Here is a 16,758-nt window from a genome sequence, read left to right as displayed (position 1 = left end):
TGACACTCTTAAACAGGACAATACTGCCATCTGCTGTACATGCATATGTGACAATAACATCTACGGCTTTTAGAGAGTGCAGTGCACAACTGCGCACACAACAAGGAGACGAAGCAGAATGCATCATCAGAGAGGGTGTTCAGCATGGTTAGAAAAATAGTGACAGAGAATAGAACAAGGATGGACAATTCAACCCTTAACGCAACAATGAGTAGATGAGTGTTATGTGTGTGTATATGTGTAAATAAATGAACACTAAAATTCAAGTATTTATCTTATTTATATTTATTTATATATATATATATATATATATATATGTATATATATGTATATAGCTAGAATTCACTGAAAGTCAAGTATTTCTTATATATACTTGGTGAATTCTAGCTGTAAATATACTCCTCCCCTCCCCACGCCCCCCCACCCCACCCACCTCCCGGAATTGGAGGTCTCAAGGTTGGCAAGTATGCCCATAGGAGACAATGCCCCATACAGAGCCTCTAAAAAATATCTGTTTCTCAGCTGTGGTCCGTATGGGCCTCAGCGGGACTCTGTTGTTAGACACTTTTCCACCACTTGTGGCAGTAATGACACTGTCAAACAAAGAAAAGAAGTCTGTAGCTAAAGTCCTGGAGAAGTTTCTTTAGCGCGAAAATTATAACTGAAGTGTTGAAGCTGTATTTTCATTTTTACTTTAACTTTACCGACTGTTTAGTTAAGAAACATATTCATTATTAATTTAGTTTACCGTATTTTCCGGACCATAGGGCACACTGGATTATAAGGCGCACCGCTCCATTTTCGATCTTTTTTCATATAAAAGGCGCACCGGATTATAGAGCGCGTTAGAGGAGTCATATAATTTGTATTTTTTTTTCTAAATGTAAAACACTTCCTTGTGGTCTACATAACATGTAATGGTTGTTCTTTAGTCAAAATGTTGCATAGATTATGTTTTACAGATCATCTTCAAGCCGCTTTCTGACAGTAGCTTCCGGATGCGCCGTTTTGTGAGCAATTTTATTTACATTGGCTCACCTTCGACAGCGTCTTCTCCCCGTCATCTTTGTTGTAACGGTGTAGCGTGCAAGAACGGGATTGGAAGAAGTGTCAAAAGATGGAGCTAACTGTTTTAATGACATTCAGACTTTACTTAAATCAATAATGGAGTAGCATCTCCTCATCCGGAAACAACAACTAGAGCGAAAATGTGTCCCGTCAAAAACCGTCCAACCGGATCTCTCTAATAACTGAAGTTCCTTGGGTGAATAATGTAAACTCACTACACCGGTATGTTTTAGCGCTTTCATGGTGAGTTCACTGACATATATACGTAAGAACTTTACACTACTTTATATTAGAAATGGCAACAGCGGAGGATGAATGTCCCATAACAAGAAGATAGAGAAAAAGAAGAAGCTTATTGACTACATTGTGGCATGGACTACAAAGGCGGACGCTCGCAATTTTTCCGGATTTATGCAGATTCGAAATACATTTCAGCAGGTACCAGAAGGTAAGAAAAGTTGCTTTTGCATAATATTGCGAAACAAAACGTCAGATAATATGTCTTACCTTATACACACACCATAATAATACTCGTATGTTTAATGTGCCGACAATCCATCAAGCGGTGCGACTTCATAGCTTACCGAAGTCATACTAAAACATTTTGATAGATTTTTGAGCGCCGTGTGTAATGTTCTATATTTTCAATCAATCAATCAATCATCAATGGAACATATAAAATGTTGGTGTTGTTTACTTGAGTCATATTGCCATCATAGTGCAGTCTACTCAGTGGCCTAGTGGTTAGAGTGTCCTCCCTGAGATCGGTAGGTTGTGAGTTCAAACCCCGGCCGAGTCATACCAAAGACTATAAAAATGGGAGCCATTACCTCCCTGCTTGGCACTCAGCATCAAGGGTTGGAATTGGGGGTTAAATCACCAAAAATTATTCCCTGGCGCAGCACCGCTGCTCCCCACTGCTCCCCTCACCTCCCAGGGGGTGAACAAGAGGATGGGTCAAATGCAGAGGATACATTTCACCACACCTAGTGTGTGTGTGACAATCAATGGTACTTTAACTTTAACTTGACGCGTATCTCTTATGTTTGACTGCCTGGTCACACTTATCATTACACCATGTACCAAATAAAATGGCTTCGAGGGTAAGCAAAACCAGGATTATTCCGTATAATCGGCGCACCGGGTTATAAGGCGCACTGTCGAGTTTTGAGAAGAAAAAAAAAATTTAAGTGCGCCTTATTGTCCGGAAAATATGGTACTTATTTTGCCACAACCTAATTTGTATGTCAAATTTTTTGACAGGGTTGCACACTTTGAGTAAGTTAGATATAATTATTGAATCCGATAAAAATCAAGAGTACAATTACTAATTTTGTGTTAATATTTGAGTGGATCCCAGGCCCCTTTGTAGTGGAAAAGTTGGGCCCCGAGGTCAAAAAGGTAAAGAACCCCTGCTCTAGAGCAGTCTTTTTCAACCACTGTGCCGTGGCACACTAGTGTGCCGTGAGATACAGTCTGGTGTGCCATGGGAGATTATCTAATTTCACCTATTTGGGTTAAAAACATTTTTTGCAAACCAGTAATTATAATCTGCAAATTATGTGTTGTTGTTGAGTGTCGGTGCTGTCTAGAGCTCGGCACAGTAACCATGTAATACTCTTCCATATCAGTAGGTGGCAGCCGGTAGCTAATTGCTTTGTAAATGTCGGAAACAGCGGGAGGCAGTGTGCAGGTAAAAAGGTATATTATGCTTAAACCAAAAATAAACACAAGGTGAATGCCCTTAAGAAAAGGCATTGAAGCTTAGGGAAGGCTATGCAGAACGAAACTAAAACTGAACTGGCTACAAAGTAAACAAAAAGATAATGCTGGACGACAGCAAAGACTTACTGTGGAGCAAAGACGGCGTCCACAATGTACATCCGAACATGACGCGACAATCAACAATGTCCCCACAAAGAAGGATAAAAACAACTGAAATATTCTTGATTGCTAAACCAAAGTAAATGCGGGAAATATCGCTCAAAGGAAGACATGAAACTGCTACAGGAAAATACCAAAAAAAGAGAAAAAGCCACCAAAATAGGAGCGCAAGACAAGAGGGTTTAAAGTCATATCCAACAATTACGACAACGGGTTTTTACTGTCAACAGAGTTTCTGATTTCTGCTGGGGGTGTGCCTCCGGATTTTTCTGACGCAAAAAATGTGCCTTGCCTCAAAAAAGGTTGAAAAACACTGCTCTAGAGGACTCTATGTAGGTGAGCTGAAATCCTAATGCCATACATTTCCAATTTGAGGGACAATGCCCTCTGGTGGCGTGATATAACGAGCCTGACAACGGACCCCGTTTTTTTTCCCACCTTCTTGTTAGAATATTGCGATACACTTTACAGCATAGAGGAATAACTGCTCCGATACACTTTCACGATTGAGTCGAGGCCGATTTTGACATTCTTCTTTTTGTTTTCCTTCCTAAGTCACACTCATGGTGCAGGGTTAGCACAGGCGCCACCAATAAAGCCACAGTAAACACTGCGCGTGCGTGTATGTGCGCACGCCATTCGGGCGGCCATGTGGAGCGTGTGTGTGTGTGTGGTGTGTGTGTGTGAGTGAGTGAGCGAGGTGGCGTTGCTAGGAGCGCCAGGTTGCGTGTAGACAGCGGGCCACAGTTAGACATGGCTGCCTGGCTGGCGTTGGAGAAGAAAGGAGTGGAGCAATGCCAAGAAGACCCCCCACACCCTGTCCCACCCCCCACCCACCCCCACCCCGCCCCGCCCCTTAGGGAGTTGGGGCGGAGGAAACGATCATGTGGCCTCCATCGGAAGGGACTTCCATGCTATAGGCCAGGGGTGCTCTAAAGTCAGGGTAGTGGTGGAATCCGTCTTGAGCACACCTCACTTTCACTTTTCTTTCCCTTATATTGTTTTTTACACTCTTTTCCGCTCATTCAAATCAGCCCCCCCCCCCCCCTTCACACACACACACACACACACACACTCACACACACACACTCCCCTGCTGCCTGTGTCTTTAAACGTGGCGTCGTGTGAACAGGCTATGCAAATGAGATGGTTATTACCCCACTGCTCATCAAGCCGCGCAGAGGAGGACATTAATAGGCTGATGAATATGCATGCGGATTTGTTAATTAACTTAATTATTCTGCTGAAAATGCATTCGTCTTCCAAGGACATCTTCCCCAGGATTTCAACCTGCTCCGCTCATTAGTCATGCGATGTTTCATGCAGGAGGGAGGCAGACACTGGGAGGGGAGGAGACGGATAGAAAAAGGGGATGCTGTTTTGGGGAAAGTGAACAATTGAGCGTGGATGTTTTCATCACAACAGGATGCACTCCAACTGTCCATGAAGGCATCCTGTTCGCCCCCCAAATATGTTCCTTAAAACACTACCCTTGTGTTATGCGTGTGTGCGTATGCGCGCTTCCTTTCTACCTCGCCGCCTTCCACTTCTCCCTAATTGCATATTAAAACCCTGTTAAATGAACTTTTCGTGCCAACTTTCCAACACATTAATTAATTGTTTTAGCCAATTAAGTGCCGCCGTGCAAATGAGCCTCATCACAAATGGTCCTGCCGGGGCCCCAGACCCTCCCACCTCTCTCTCTCTCTCTCTCTCTCTCTCTCTCTCGGCCTCTTCCCTCACAGCTTCCTCTCTTCCCAGCTGCCCTTACACTTCAAGGCACACGGCGCCAGGGAAGCAGAAAGTGTGCCCCCCGCAACCCCCCAACCCCTTCCCAATCTTCACCCGAGTAATGCTGCACTGTTTTCTGGACCGTGCCCAGCCTCCAGGCGTACCGGTCTCAAACTTGTAGGAGAGGTGAACACAATGGGGTTTTTTTTATGGTACTAATCACCCCCTAGTCATGATTTATGGAATGCACCTATCAGCAAAAGTTGCCATTGTGGCTGTTGTTGTTATAATGCACATAACATAACCATAGAATAACACTAAGTTGTGTTTGTGTGCCCATCTGTTTGTTCGCTGCCAGGCTACTTCCTGCTTCGTGGAGCATCACTAACAGATGGGCGGTGCCGTTATGATTCTGGAAAGGGTAAAAGGTTCCCTGGATCGTCCATCCACTGTGACTTGGAAGGTGACTTTGAATTCTGCATGATTCGATTCCAGGACAATATTTGGCTGGGCTCATCGATATCGAAACAATTCAATTTAAAGGGGAACATTATCACCAGACCTATGTAAGCGTCAATATATACCTTGATGTTGCAGAAAAAAGACCATATATTTTTTTAACCGATTTCCGAACTCTAAATGGGTGATTTTGGCGAATTAAACGCCTTTGTATTATTCGCTCGCGTTGTGACGTCACATCGGGAAGCAATCCGCCATTTTCTCAAACACATTACAAACACCGAGTCAAATCAGCGCTGTTATTTTCCGTTTTTTCAACTGTTTTCCGTACTTTGGAGACATCATGCCTCGTCGGTGTGTTGTCGGAGGGTGTAACAACACGAACATTATCTTCGAACTATTATCATTATCTTCCTCTTTATGCTCTACTCACCCTATATAAAACTCTCTTTGAACCACATCTAAACTACTGTAATGTCATCTGGTGTAACACCTTCCCTATCTACCTTCACAAATTAGAATCCATGCAAAAGAAAATCATACGGGCCCTGTCATGGTCCAAGTTTAATGCCCCCACTCGACATCTATTCCATAATTATCATCTCTTAAGATTGACAGAGTTCAATATTTATCAAAATGCTTGTTTAACCTATCAAGTCATTTACAGGCTGAATCTTAGGCTCTGTAGCTTGGTTCCTATCTACCATCCCCAGCATGCCCACAACACTCGTAACGTAGATCTGATATCAGGGAAACATCGTTTACTGGATTGTACCGCTCAAAGTGTTGTATGCAGGGGACCAAAGATTTGGAACCGGCTTAATGAGAGCCTCAAGATGCTGTATCCATTCTCCAACTTCAAAAAGAAACTGAAAACTTACCTATTAACCACCTATATTTAATGCCTCATGTGGGGTAGACTACTATTGGGTTTTGCATGGTTGAATGAATGTATGTATGTATGTGTATGCTTGCTTTAGTACTTTTATCTTGTGTTAATCATATAGCGTTGTTTTTTTTTTTTTTTTTTTTGTTTTTTGTTATTGTGCTTGCTACCATGTTTCATCATTCCATGTATATACTGTCCTCTGGACCCCCTGTCAAAAGCTTCTTCTAGCTTATTTGGGGGACCCTTTCACGTACCAACATCTTTAAATGATGATATTCACTACTATTGTCATTGTTATATGGTATTGTGAATAAACTTCAAACTTAAAAAAAAAACAGGGATGGATTCAAGTTGCACCAGTGGCCCAAAGATGCGAAAGTGGCAAGAAATTGGACGTTTGTTCCGCACACTTTACCGACAAAAGCTATGCTACGACAGAGATGGCAAGAATGTGTGGATATCCTGCGACACTCAAAGCAGATGCATTTCCAACGATAAAGTCAAAGAAATCTGCCGCCAGACCCCCAGGAAAAGAGAGCGGATGAGGGTATGTCTACAGAATATATTAATTGATGAAAACTGGGCTGTCTGCACTCTCAAAGTGCATGTTGTTGCCAAATGTATTTCATATGCTGTAAACCTAGTTCATAGTTGTTAGTTTCCTTTAATGCCAAACAAATACATACCAATCGTTGGTTAGAAGGCGATCGCTGAATTCGTCCTCGCTTTCTCCCGTGTCGCTGGCTGTCGTGTCGTTTTCGTCGTTTTCGCTTGCATACGGTTCAAACAGATATGGCTCAATAGCTTCAGTTTCTTCTTCAATTTCGTTTTCGCTACCTGCCTCCACACTACAACCATCCGTTTCAATACATGCGTAATCTGTTGAATCGCTTAAGCCGCTGAAATCCGAGTCTGAATCCGAGCTAATGTCGCTATACCTTGCTGTTCTATGCGCCATGTTTGTTTGTATTGGCATCACTGTGTGACGTCACAGGAAAATGGACGGTGTATATAACGATGGTTAAAATCAGGCACTTTGAAGCTTTTTTTAGGGATATTGCGTGATGGGTAAGATTTTGAAAAAAACTTCGAAAAATAAAATAAGCCACTGGGAACTGATTTTTAATGGTTTTAACCCTTCTGAAATTGTGATAATGTTCCCCTTTAAAGGACAATATTGACTTAGAGACGTCCTTGTATTGTCATTCAAATTTGAACTTCACAGTACAGATAAGAACGAAATTTCGTTGCATTAGCTCGTTGTAGTGTGGGATAAATGAGTAATAAGGTGCAGATATAAATAAATAAATTACTGTACAGATAAATATATTGCACTTTTGCATATGCATCCACGTTTATGGATGTATGTTATATTGTCTTTATATTCCAGCGAGTTAATCCATTTTTGGGGGGAATTGAGGGGATTATTATGATGCGATCAAGAGTCTTATGGCCTGAGGAAGAAGCTGTTACAGAACCTGGAGGTTCTCCTACGGAGGCTGCGGAACCTCTTTCTAGAGCAGTGGTTCTTCACCTGGGTTCGGTGAGTCGGCCTCAAGGGTTCGGCGGAGCCTCCGCCACGGAGGTAAAGAGACATCCGACTTATCGTGTAAATATAAACTTCTCCCTATCAGCGTATTATGGATACCCCCAAACAATGTTCCCTCTAACTTTCCATCTGATTTGCAGGTTTTTTGATTGATCGATTGAAACTTTTACTAGTAGATTGCAAAGCAAGAGAATACATTATATGAAACAGTACAGTACATATTCCGTACAATTGACCACTAAATGGTAGCACCCGAATAAGTTTTTCAACTTGTTTAAGTCGGGGTCCACGTTAATCAATTCATGGTAATGTGTGTAAGGTGTGTAATTTGTTGTGAGTTCATGCACGGTGTTGGTTTTGTTCTTTGAACAAGGTGATGTTCATGCACAGTTAATTTTGTGCACCAGTAAAAAAAAACATATAACTTTTTCACTAAAGAAGGGTTTGGTGAATGCACATAGGAAACTGGTGGGGTTCGGTACCTCCAACAATGTTAAGAACCACTGTTCTAGAGTCCAGCAATGAAAACAGTCCTTGGTGGGGGTGGGAGGAGTCTCTGCAGATTTTCTGAGCCCTGGTCAGGCAGTGGCTTTTTGAGCTCATTTACTGTAGAATGATCCGATTCAAGAACGATATGGCTGATCTAGAATTATATTCGAATCAAGAACGATATACGGCTGACCTAGATTGATATTCAAATTTCCAGCATCCATCCATCCATTTTCTACCGCTTGTCCCTGCAGCTGAGATAGGCTCCAGGCCCCCTCCCCCTGCAATTTTCAAGCAGTATAAATAAATAAATGATAAATGGGTTATACTTGTATAGCGCTTTTCTACCTTCAAGGTACTCAAAGCGCTTTGACAGTATTTCCACATTCACACACACATTCACACACTGATGGCGGGAGCTGCAATGCAAGGCGCTAACCAGCAGCCATCAGGAGCAAAGGGTGAAGTGTCTTGCCCAAGGACACAACGGACGTGACTAGGATGGTAGAAGGTGGGGATTGAACCCCAGTAACCACCAACCCTCCGATTGCTGGCACGGCCACTCTACCAACTTCATTAAATTCAAGAAGAATAATCATCTGGGGCAGCACGGTGGTACAGGGGTTAGGGCATGTGCCTCACAATACGAAGGTCCTGAGTAGTCATGGGTTCAATCCCGGGCTCGGGATCTTTCTGTGTGGAGTTTGCATGTTCTCCCCGTTACTGCGTTGGTTCCCTCCGGGTACTCCGGCTTCCTCCCACCCCCAAAAACATGCACCTGTTGATTGGCAATTTAGTGTTGATTGACAACACTAAATTGGCCCTAGTGTGTGAATGTGATGAGGTGGCGACTTGTCCAGGGTGTACCCCGCCTTCCGCCCGAATGCAGCTGAGATAGGCTCCAGCACCCCCCGCGACCGCGAATGGGACAAGCGGTAGGAAATGGATGGATGGATAATCATCTGCTACATCGTCCCCCTAAAGTGGTATGATTCAATTTAGAAATGATATTTGCCTCAAGAACAATATTTCATTCGAGAACGTTATTTGACTCATCTAGAATGATACAATTCTGTTCAAGGATTCTACTGTAGAATGATTGGATTTAAGAATGATATTTGGCTCATCTAAAACAGTGTGATTTGTTCCAAAAATGTTTTGGGGCTGATTTATCAACCAATCAATCAATCTAGAATGATATCGATTCTATATATATATATATATATGTATATACAGTACAGGCCAAAAGTTTCTCATTCAATGTGTTTTCATTATTTTCATGACTATTTACATTGTAGATTGTCACTGAAGGCATCAAAACTATGAATGAACACATGTGGAGTTATGTACTTAACAAAAAAAGGGGAAATAACTGAAAACATGTTTTATATTCTAGTTTCTTCAAAATAGCCAACCTTCGCTCTGATTACTGTTTTGCACACTCTTGGCATTCTCTCGATGAGCTTCAAGAGGTAGTCACCTGAAAGGGTTTTCACTTCACAGGTGTCATAGTTTTGATGCCTTCAGTGACAATCCACAATGTAAATAGTCATGAAAATAAAGAAAACACATTGAATTGAGAAGGTGTGTCCAAACTTTTGAAGAAAAATATTTACCCTGTGTAGATTTGATTCAAGGATGTATCGTGCATCTAGAGTGGTACGATCGAATTTCGAAACCATACTTGCCTTATCAACTACATGAACAATATTTGATTCAAAAACAATATTTGTTTCATATAAAACACCGGTGTCAAACTCAAGGCCCACCACATCATTTTGAATGGCCGTGAAAGCGTGGAAATAATACGCATCAATAAAGTAGTTTATCTTTCTCTCTTTTTTTATTTTGACAGGAACAAAAAAGACATGTACTGCATGCAGTTATATGTATGTTAAACTTTATGGGACCCATTACCTCCCTGCTTGGTACTTAATATCAAGGGTTAGAATTGGTGGTTGGTTAAATCACCAAAATGATTCCCGATCACGGCCACCGCTGCTGCTCACTGCTCCCCTCACCTCCCAGGGGGTGGAACAAGGTGATGGGTAAAATGCAGAGGTTAATTTCACCACACCTAGTGTGTGTGCGACTATCAGTGGTACTTTAACTTTTACTTTAAATTGATGTTGGACTTATCCATAACTGTGCGATTTGATCGTTTCAAAGGCGATATTTGACTTGTGTAGTATGGAACATAATGTATTTGACTCATCTAGAATTATTTGATTCAAAGATGATCATCGGTTAATCTAGAACAGTAAATTGTATTCAAGGGTGATATTTTACTATTCTAGAATAAGTACAATTTGATTAGTCGGACAATATTTAGATCATCTATAACCATATCTGCACCGCTATCCAGCCCCTCCCCAAACACTACTCTATGCCCTGGATTTTTCAACAAAAATGTTTGCAAAAACTATGTCTTGGTTTTCGTACGGCCAATTATCACGCCTGACAAACTAGCCTGTTTACCTGCGCGGAATCGAGTATCTAATCAAGGGGTGTCAAGTGTCAGAGTTTGTAGGTGCCGAACCCCAAGATGCAGAGAAGGCGGAAGGCATTGTGCGAGAAAACATGATTTAATTAAACATTATGCCAAAAAAACAAACAAAAGGGTAGCAACAAAAGGTGCGCACAAGGCGGAGAAAAAACTTGGCTATGAACTAAAATAGCACAGAGGCTAACTGTGGACAAGAAACAAAAACACTTACTGTGACACAAAGGAACTAGGACATGAGTAGAGTGAAACAAAAGTAGACAGAGCTACAACGACAAGTATTAAGACAGGTAGTAATAGTAATGACAATGACAATGACAATAATCCAGCAGTGACTGGAGGGTAGGGCAGGTATAAATAGCAGCTGAGGGGACACAGCACTCAGGGAGACAAACAGGAAACAGAACCAAAACAAGAGCGCTGACAGGAAATACTACACACACAGAGGAAAAACTAAAACACAACCAAACTGTCAGGGGCAAGCCTGACATCAAGCTCCTTTTAGCTCAGGGGCCACATGGAGAAAAATCCATTCCCAAGTGAGCCGGACTGGTAAAGTCATGGCCAAATAACTTCAAATTAAAGACAACTTCAGATTGTTTTCTTAGTTTAAAAATAGACCAATCACATTCTAAAAATGTACAAATCTTAATGTTGTTTTATTACAAATACATGTTGCGGTTAATAGTAATCTATCTTCATTTGTCGATATTCATACTTTCTGAATAAATAATGTGACAATGTTCATCAGTCAAATAGGTGGAATTGAGTCTGGCAGCTCTAAAAATGCTCTCATTAGTGTTAATTTTTAATCTAATCAGAAGATGAAATAAATAATACCCAAAATCAAATTACAGGATGTTATTAATGTAATTTACTAATTTTCCTCAACTGATGTCCTAACACCATGTGGTTTATTCTGTACATCATCTACAACAAAACTTGTGAATTTAAACTTATTTCATTAAGCACACATGAATATTATTTCAGCATATTTATGTGCGCCCAGAAAACGTGTCCCCAGTACAACACGAAATGTACTGATTATCAAAAGCATTTATTTGGGTAGAAATGTCACAGGTAACATTACCAACAACTTATTTGACAATCAAGGCTGTGAACGACTCGTGCCGTCGTCCGGGTTCTCAGGACCACCAAGGAAGGACATTGCTTCGAGCATGGTTGACTTTATTTTATTTTTGCAAACAAACCTCAGTCTCAGATCGGGTCACTTAACAGCTCCTTCCTCTTCCACTGCTCGCTCGTCCAGTCGCTTTTCAGCCGGCCGCGTCTTCGTCTTGCTCTTGCTCTCCGTCTGCATGTGCTGCTGACTCTCCACCTCCTTCTGCCCCGTCGTTCTCGGCTGTCGCCCTTTTACACACTAAGAAGGGATTACTTAATTGTGCCCAGCCGGGCACGACGAACCCGGCGCGCCTCGCCTCGCTGCTCGCTCGCCCTCCACGCCTTCTCGCCGCCATCTTGGAGCGGGCTCCCGTGTGCCCTGCCTCGCTGTCGGATTGCCGGCCACGCCTCCTCGCCGCCATCTCTGAGTCTGCCCCGGCGGGGCACGCCTCGCTGTCGGTCTGCCGGCCCCGCCTCCCCACAAAGGCATTATTGTAAGAATCCTTATTTTGTATTCTATCACTAATAAGCAGCGTAAGTACGTGGTGTCCAAACACGGGCCTGTTGACACAGCACATAGCTCACGGGATCCTAAGAATTGCTATTGTGTTATCCAGTAGACACATTTAGAACAGCAGTTTCTTTCTTTCAAAAATTTCTGCTCACTTTTATACTTAGCAAAAGGATTCTGCCCGTGGGTCGTATGTTTGACACCCCTGACAGAAGCAAAGCATCCGACCGTTGGTGACTCAAGGCTGGAATATATTCTCGCATCACGTAGCTTGCGTTTCTCTTCTGGCGGCGTCTTGTTTGATTTATAGTTCTTCGGTGGGGGGTGGCAGCAGACTTGCAATTCTCTTTTAAAACACTAAGGAGCAGTGTGTCCTGAAGGAGCAACCACAGCTTGTTGACTAGATATTTACCTTTTTGATTGATTGATTGAGACTTTTATTAGTGGGTTGCACAGTGAAGTACATATTCCGTACAATTGACCACTAAATGGTAACACCCGAATAAGTTTTTCAACTTGTTTAAGTCGGGGTTCACTTAAATTGATTCATGATACAGATATATACTATCAGATATATACTATCATCATAATACAGTCATCACACAAGATCATCACATTGAATTATTTACATTATTTACAATCCGGGGTGTGGAGGGGGGTGGGGTGGGGTTTGGGTTTGGTTGCCATCATCAGTCATCAACAATTGAGAACAGAGAAATGGATATTGGAACAGTGTAGGTCTGACTTGGTAGGATATGGACAGCAAGTAGTGGGCAGAGAGAGAGAGAAGCCCACTTTAGAGAAGTGGGTAGGAGTGAGGTGGGATCTGGGGTGGAGGTCTAGAAGTAATCTGACTAGCTTGTTCTGGGATGTTTGGAGTTTAGATTTGAGGGTTTTGGAGGTGCTAGGGTACCAGGAGGTGTATGCGTAATCGAAAAAGGGTTGAATGAGAGTTCCCGCCAGAATCCTCATGGTGCTTTTGTTGACCAGAGAGGAGATTCTATAGAGAAACCTCGTTCGTTGGTTGACCTTTTTGATTACTTTGGTTGCCATTTTATCACAGGAAATATTCTTGTAAAGAGTGATGACAACCACAACATCGATATCTTTGTCTGCACTTGAACTACTCATTCGGAATAATCCTTTAATGGGTGTTGTACAGTACAGGCCAAAAGTTTGGACACACCTTCTCAATGCGTTTTCTTTATTTTCATGACTATTTACATTGTAGATTGTCACTGAAGGCATCAAAACTATGAATGAACACATGTGGAGTTATGTACTTAACAAAAAAAGGTAAAATAATTGAAAACATGTTTTATATTATAGTTTCTTGAAAATAGCCACCCTTTGCTCTGTTTACTGCTTTGCACACTGTTGGCATTTTCTCAATGAGCTTCAAGCACACCTGTGAAGTGAAAAGCATTTCAGGTGACTACCTCTTGAAGCTCATCGAGAGAATGCCAAGAATGTGCAAAAAAGGAATCAGAGCAAAGGGTGGCTATTTTGAAGAAACTAGAATATAAAACATGTTTTCAGTTATTTCACCTTTTTTGTTAAGTACATAACTCCACATGTGTTCATTCATAGATTTGATGCCTTCAGTGACAATCTACAATGTAAATAGTCATGAAAATAAAGAAAACACATTGAATGAGGAGGTGTGTCCAAACTTTTGGCCTGTACTGTACCTATAAACCCCTAGTATTTAATTAAGTTCGTGAAGATGGACTGTGCAACTTCTGAACGATTCTCGACAGAGGACACTGTTATTATTTGCAACGCTATTTGGCCGTTCGGTACACGGGACAAGAGAGAGCTATCATATACTGTAATTGAAAAGAAACAAAACTGTAAAATAACTTTTGTTATTGGGGTTAATGTGTATGGTGATGTGTTATTGATGTTTGGCAATAAAAGTTAAAAGGTTTGTCGTACTTTGAGACTTCTTCTGGACGCAACAACAACACAATAAACTAAAAACGACACATTCAGTATTTATTTGCGATGTAAAGTACACAATTTTTTTTTTCATGCAAATGTTTAATCACCGTTGCTTTATTTCATATAATAATTTGTGCATTTCAAGCACAAAGTCGGTGTTCGGGGGAAACCTACTCTGCAGAAGTTAACCAATCACAGCTCAGTGGTCTGCGTCGCCACTGACGCAAAATTTTGATTTTTGGGAGGTACACACAAGGATTGCAGGAAGGTACGCAGGGTGAGGAGTCAAGACGGTGTCAGAGTGTGTTGGTGACGAACGCCAAGATGCAGAGATGGTGGCAGGCATTGAACAGGAAAACATGATTTAATTTAACACTATAACCAAAAACAAACAAAAGGGTACAAACAAAAGGTGCGCACAAGGCGGAGAACAAACTTGGCTATGAACAAAACTAACACTTAGACAGAAACTATGGACATGAAAAACTACACTTACTGTGACGTGAAAAAACAAACACTTACGTGGCAAGAAACGAGACTATGGCATGAGCAGAGTGAACAGAAGTAGACCCAGCTACAACGACAAGTATAAATGACAGGTAGTAATGACAATCAACAGGTAGAAGCTACAATAATCCAGCCCTGACTGGAGGACAAAGCAGATCTAAATAGCAGCTGGCTGATTGACACCAGGTGTGGCCCGGTGCCAATCAGCCAGAGCTGAGGGGAAAAAACACTCAGGGATACAAGCAGGAAATAAAGACAAAATAAGAGCGCTCACAGGAAACAAAGACAGACACAGAGTAAAAACTAAAACATGACCAAACTGTCAGGGACAAGCCTGACAGACGGTGTCGTTTATGCAAGTTACGTGACGCGAAAGTATACACCTGGCTTAAAGTACCAGTAGAGATGAAAAAGAAGTTGCCACGAGATTGAAGCTATTATCATATGTATCTGATTTATGACACCGAAAGACTTCCAAAGTTTGCGAGTAAATAGATATGATCAAAATAGTATCAATCTCACGGGGATCCCCGAGCCATTTTGAGAAATAATGAGCTAGCCAGACACGTCATCGCGAGACATAAAGGAAGGAACCACAGATCTCTTCATCACCAACAACAATGCAATGACTTTGTGAGAGCCAACAACGATTATTATGGGAAAAATGATGATCCAGAACCTTACATTGTTGATCCTTGATATAAGGAAAGTGAGCTACAAGTTTTAGAAGCTTTGCTAAACAGATCCAGCTTTAGTGAAACACTAAGCATCATGTAGCAGTATTGCTAAGTATTAAACAAGAAATACAAACTACAAACTAATAAAACGATAGCTTACTGTACAATGTCTGCTCTCACTGCGATGACGACTGATAGGATGTCCATATCTTACCGTTTACAACTTCCAGATTCATTGCTAAATCCTTCTAATAATGAAAGGCATGATTTATAATCTATAATATCTCTGACAAGCTGAGACGCGATGATGCGGGAGCAGCAGGACATCGCGGCCAGCTCGCAGTAAGCAGCAAAGGGCTACTTCGCTGTGTGCTATCAATCCGCTGCAAAAAAAAATGTCCGTCTGCATTAGCGCTTATAATAACAACATTGCTAACATTTGGTTAATACTCAGGTCACGGTATGTATATAGGGTATTGTTGGCGGGTTTTGGATGGTTATTTAGAGGGTTTTGTGAGAGGAATAGAGAGCAGTCATTGATGGACTATTTATGTATTTATTTATTTACGACTTATAATGCAGGAAAAAAGAGAAACCTAGACTTAGACTCTTTATTGATCTACGAGGGAAATTGTTGCACACAGTAGCTCAGTTACAAAGGATGGAAATGGTAAGGATGGAAAGGATAATGCAGGTATAAAGTAGACTAAAAATTTACCATAGTAGCAATATAAAATATAACATATATGTAATATTTACATACTATATATACAGTATATTTGTATATAATATATACAATATATAACAAGTAGAGAGTGTCCGATAATGGCTTTTTTGCCGATATCCGATATTACGATATTGTCCAACTCTTAATTACCGATTCCGATATATACAGTCGCGGACACATTATTATGCCTACCGGTAATTTTGTTGTGATGCCCCGCTGGATGCATTAAACAATGTAACAAGGTTTTCCAAAATAAATCAACTCAAGTTATGGAAAAAAATGCCAACATGACACTGCCATATTTATTATTGAAGTCACAAAGTGTCACGTTCAAACACTGAGGACATCTATTAAACAAGACAAAAGGCAAGGAATCAAACAGAGACAGAATTCAATTTGGACTCAATATTGAGGAGAGACATGGCCACTGCACTCTCTGTACAGTCCTGCACCATGCTCTGACGAAGAAGGTTTTCGTCTCCTCTTTTATTTAGAGATTTCAATGTTTACGCAACAACACCTGTCTCAGCAGGAATGGGGAGTATGTAAACAGTCATTGTTTTCGGTCACATTGAAGACAAAAGAAGAAGATCCCTCAGGCTTGGGTTCGTCCTGGATTCAGCTTGGGCAGGTTTTCGAGGACAATGGATGACCCCTCCCGTCTCATTCCATCGTCCACAGCGGAATCTTCCAAGCGT

The 16,758-nt window shown here is 41.5% G+C and overlaps 1 protein-coding gene across 2 annotated transcripts in view; it reads left to right on the top strand.

Moving 5' to 3' along the window:
• med1 (mediator complex subunit 1) overlaps window positions 1-16,758 on the top strand; it is a 97,833-nt gene that overhangs the window by 47,945 nt on the left and 33,130 nt on the right. For both annotated transcript variants that reach the window (XM_061966656.2, XM_061966657.2), the window contains exon 3: window positions 5,042-5,146. In XM_061966656.2, the coding sequence (XP_061822640.1) occupies window positions 5,042-5,146 (105 nt within the window). The remainder of the gene's footprint in view (window positions 1-5,041; window positions 5,147-16,758) is intronic.

The sequence above is a fragment of the Nerophis lumbriciformis genome, linkage group LG11 (assembly GCF_033978685.3).
Source record: "Nerophis lumbriciformis linkage group LG11, RoL_Nlum_v2.1, whole genome shotgun sequence".
Lineage (NCBI taxonomy): Eukaryota > Metazoa > Chordata > Actinopteri > Syngnathiformes > Syngnathidae > Nerophis > Nerophis lumbriciformis.
This window is presented reverse-complemented; position numbering and strand designations above follow the sequence as displayed.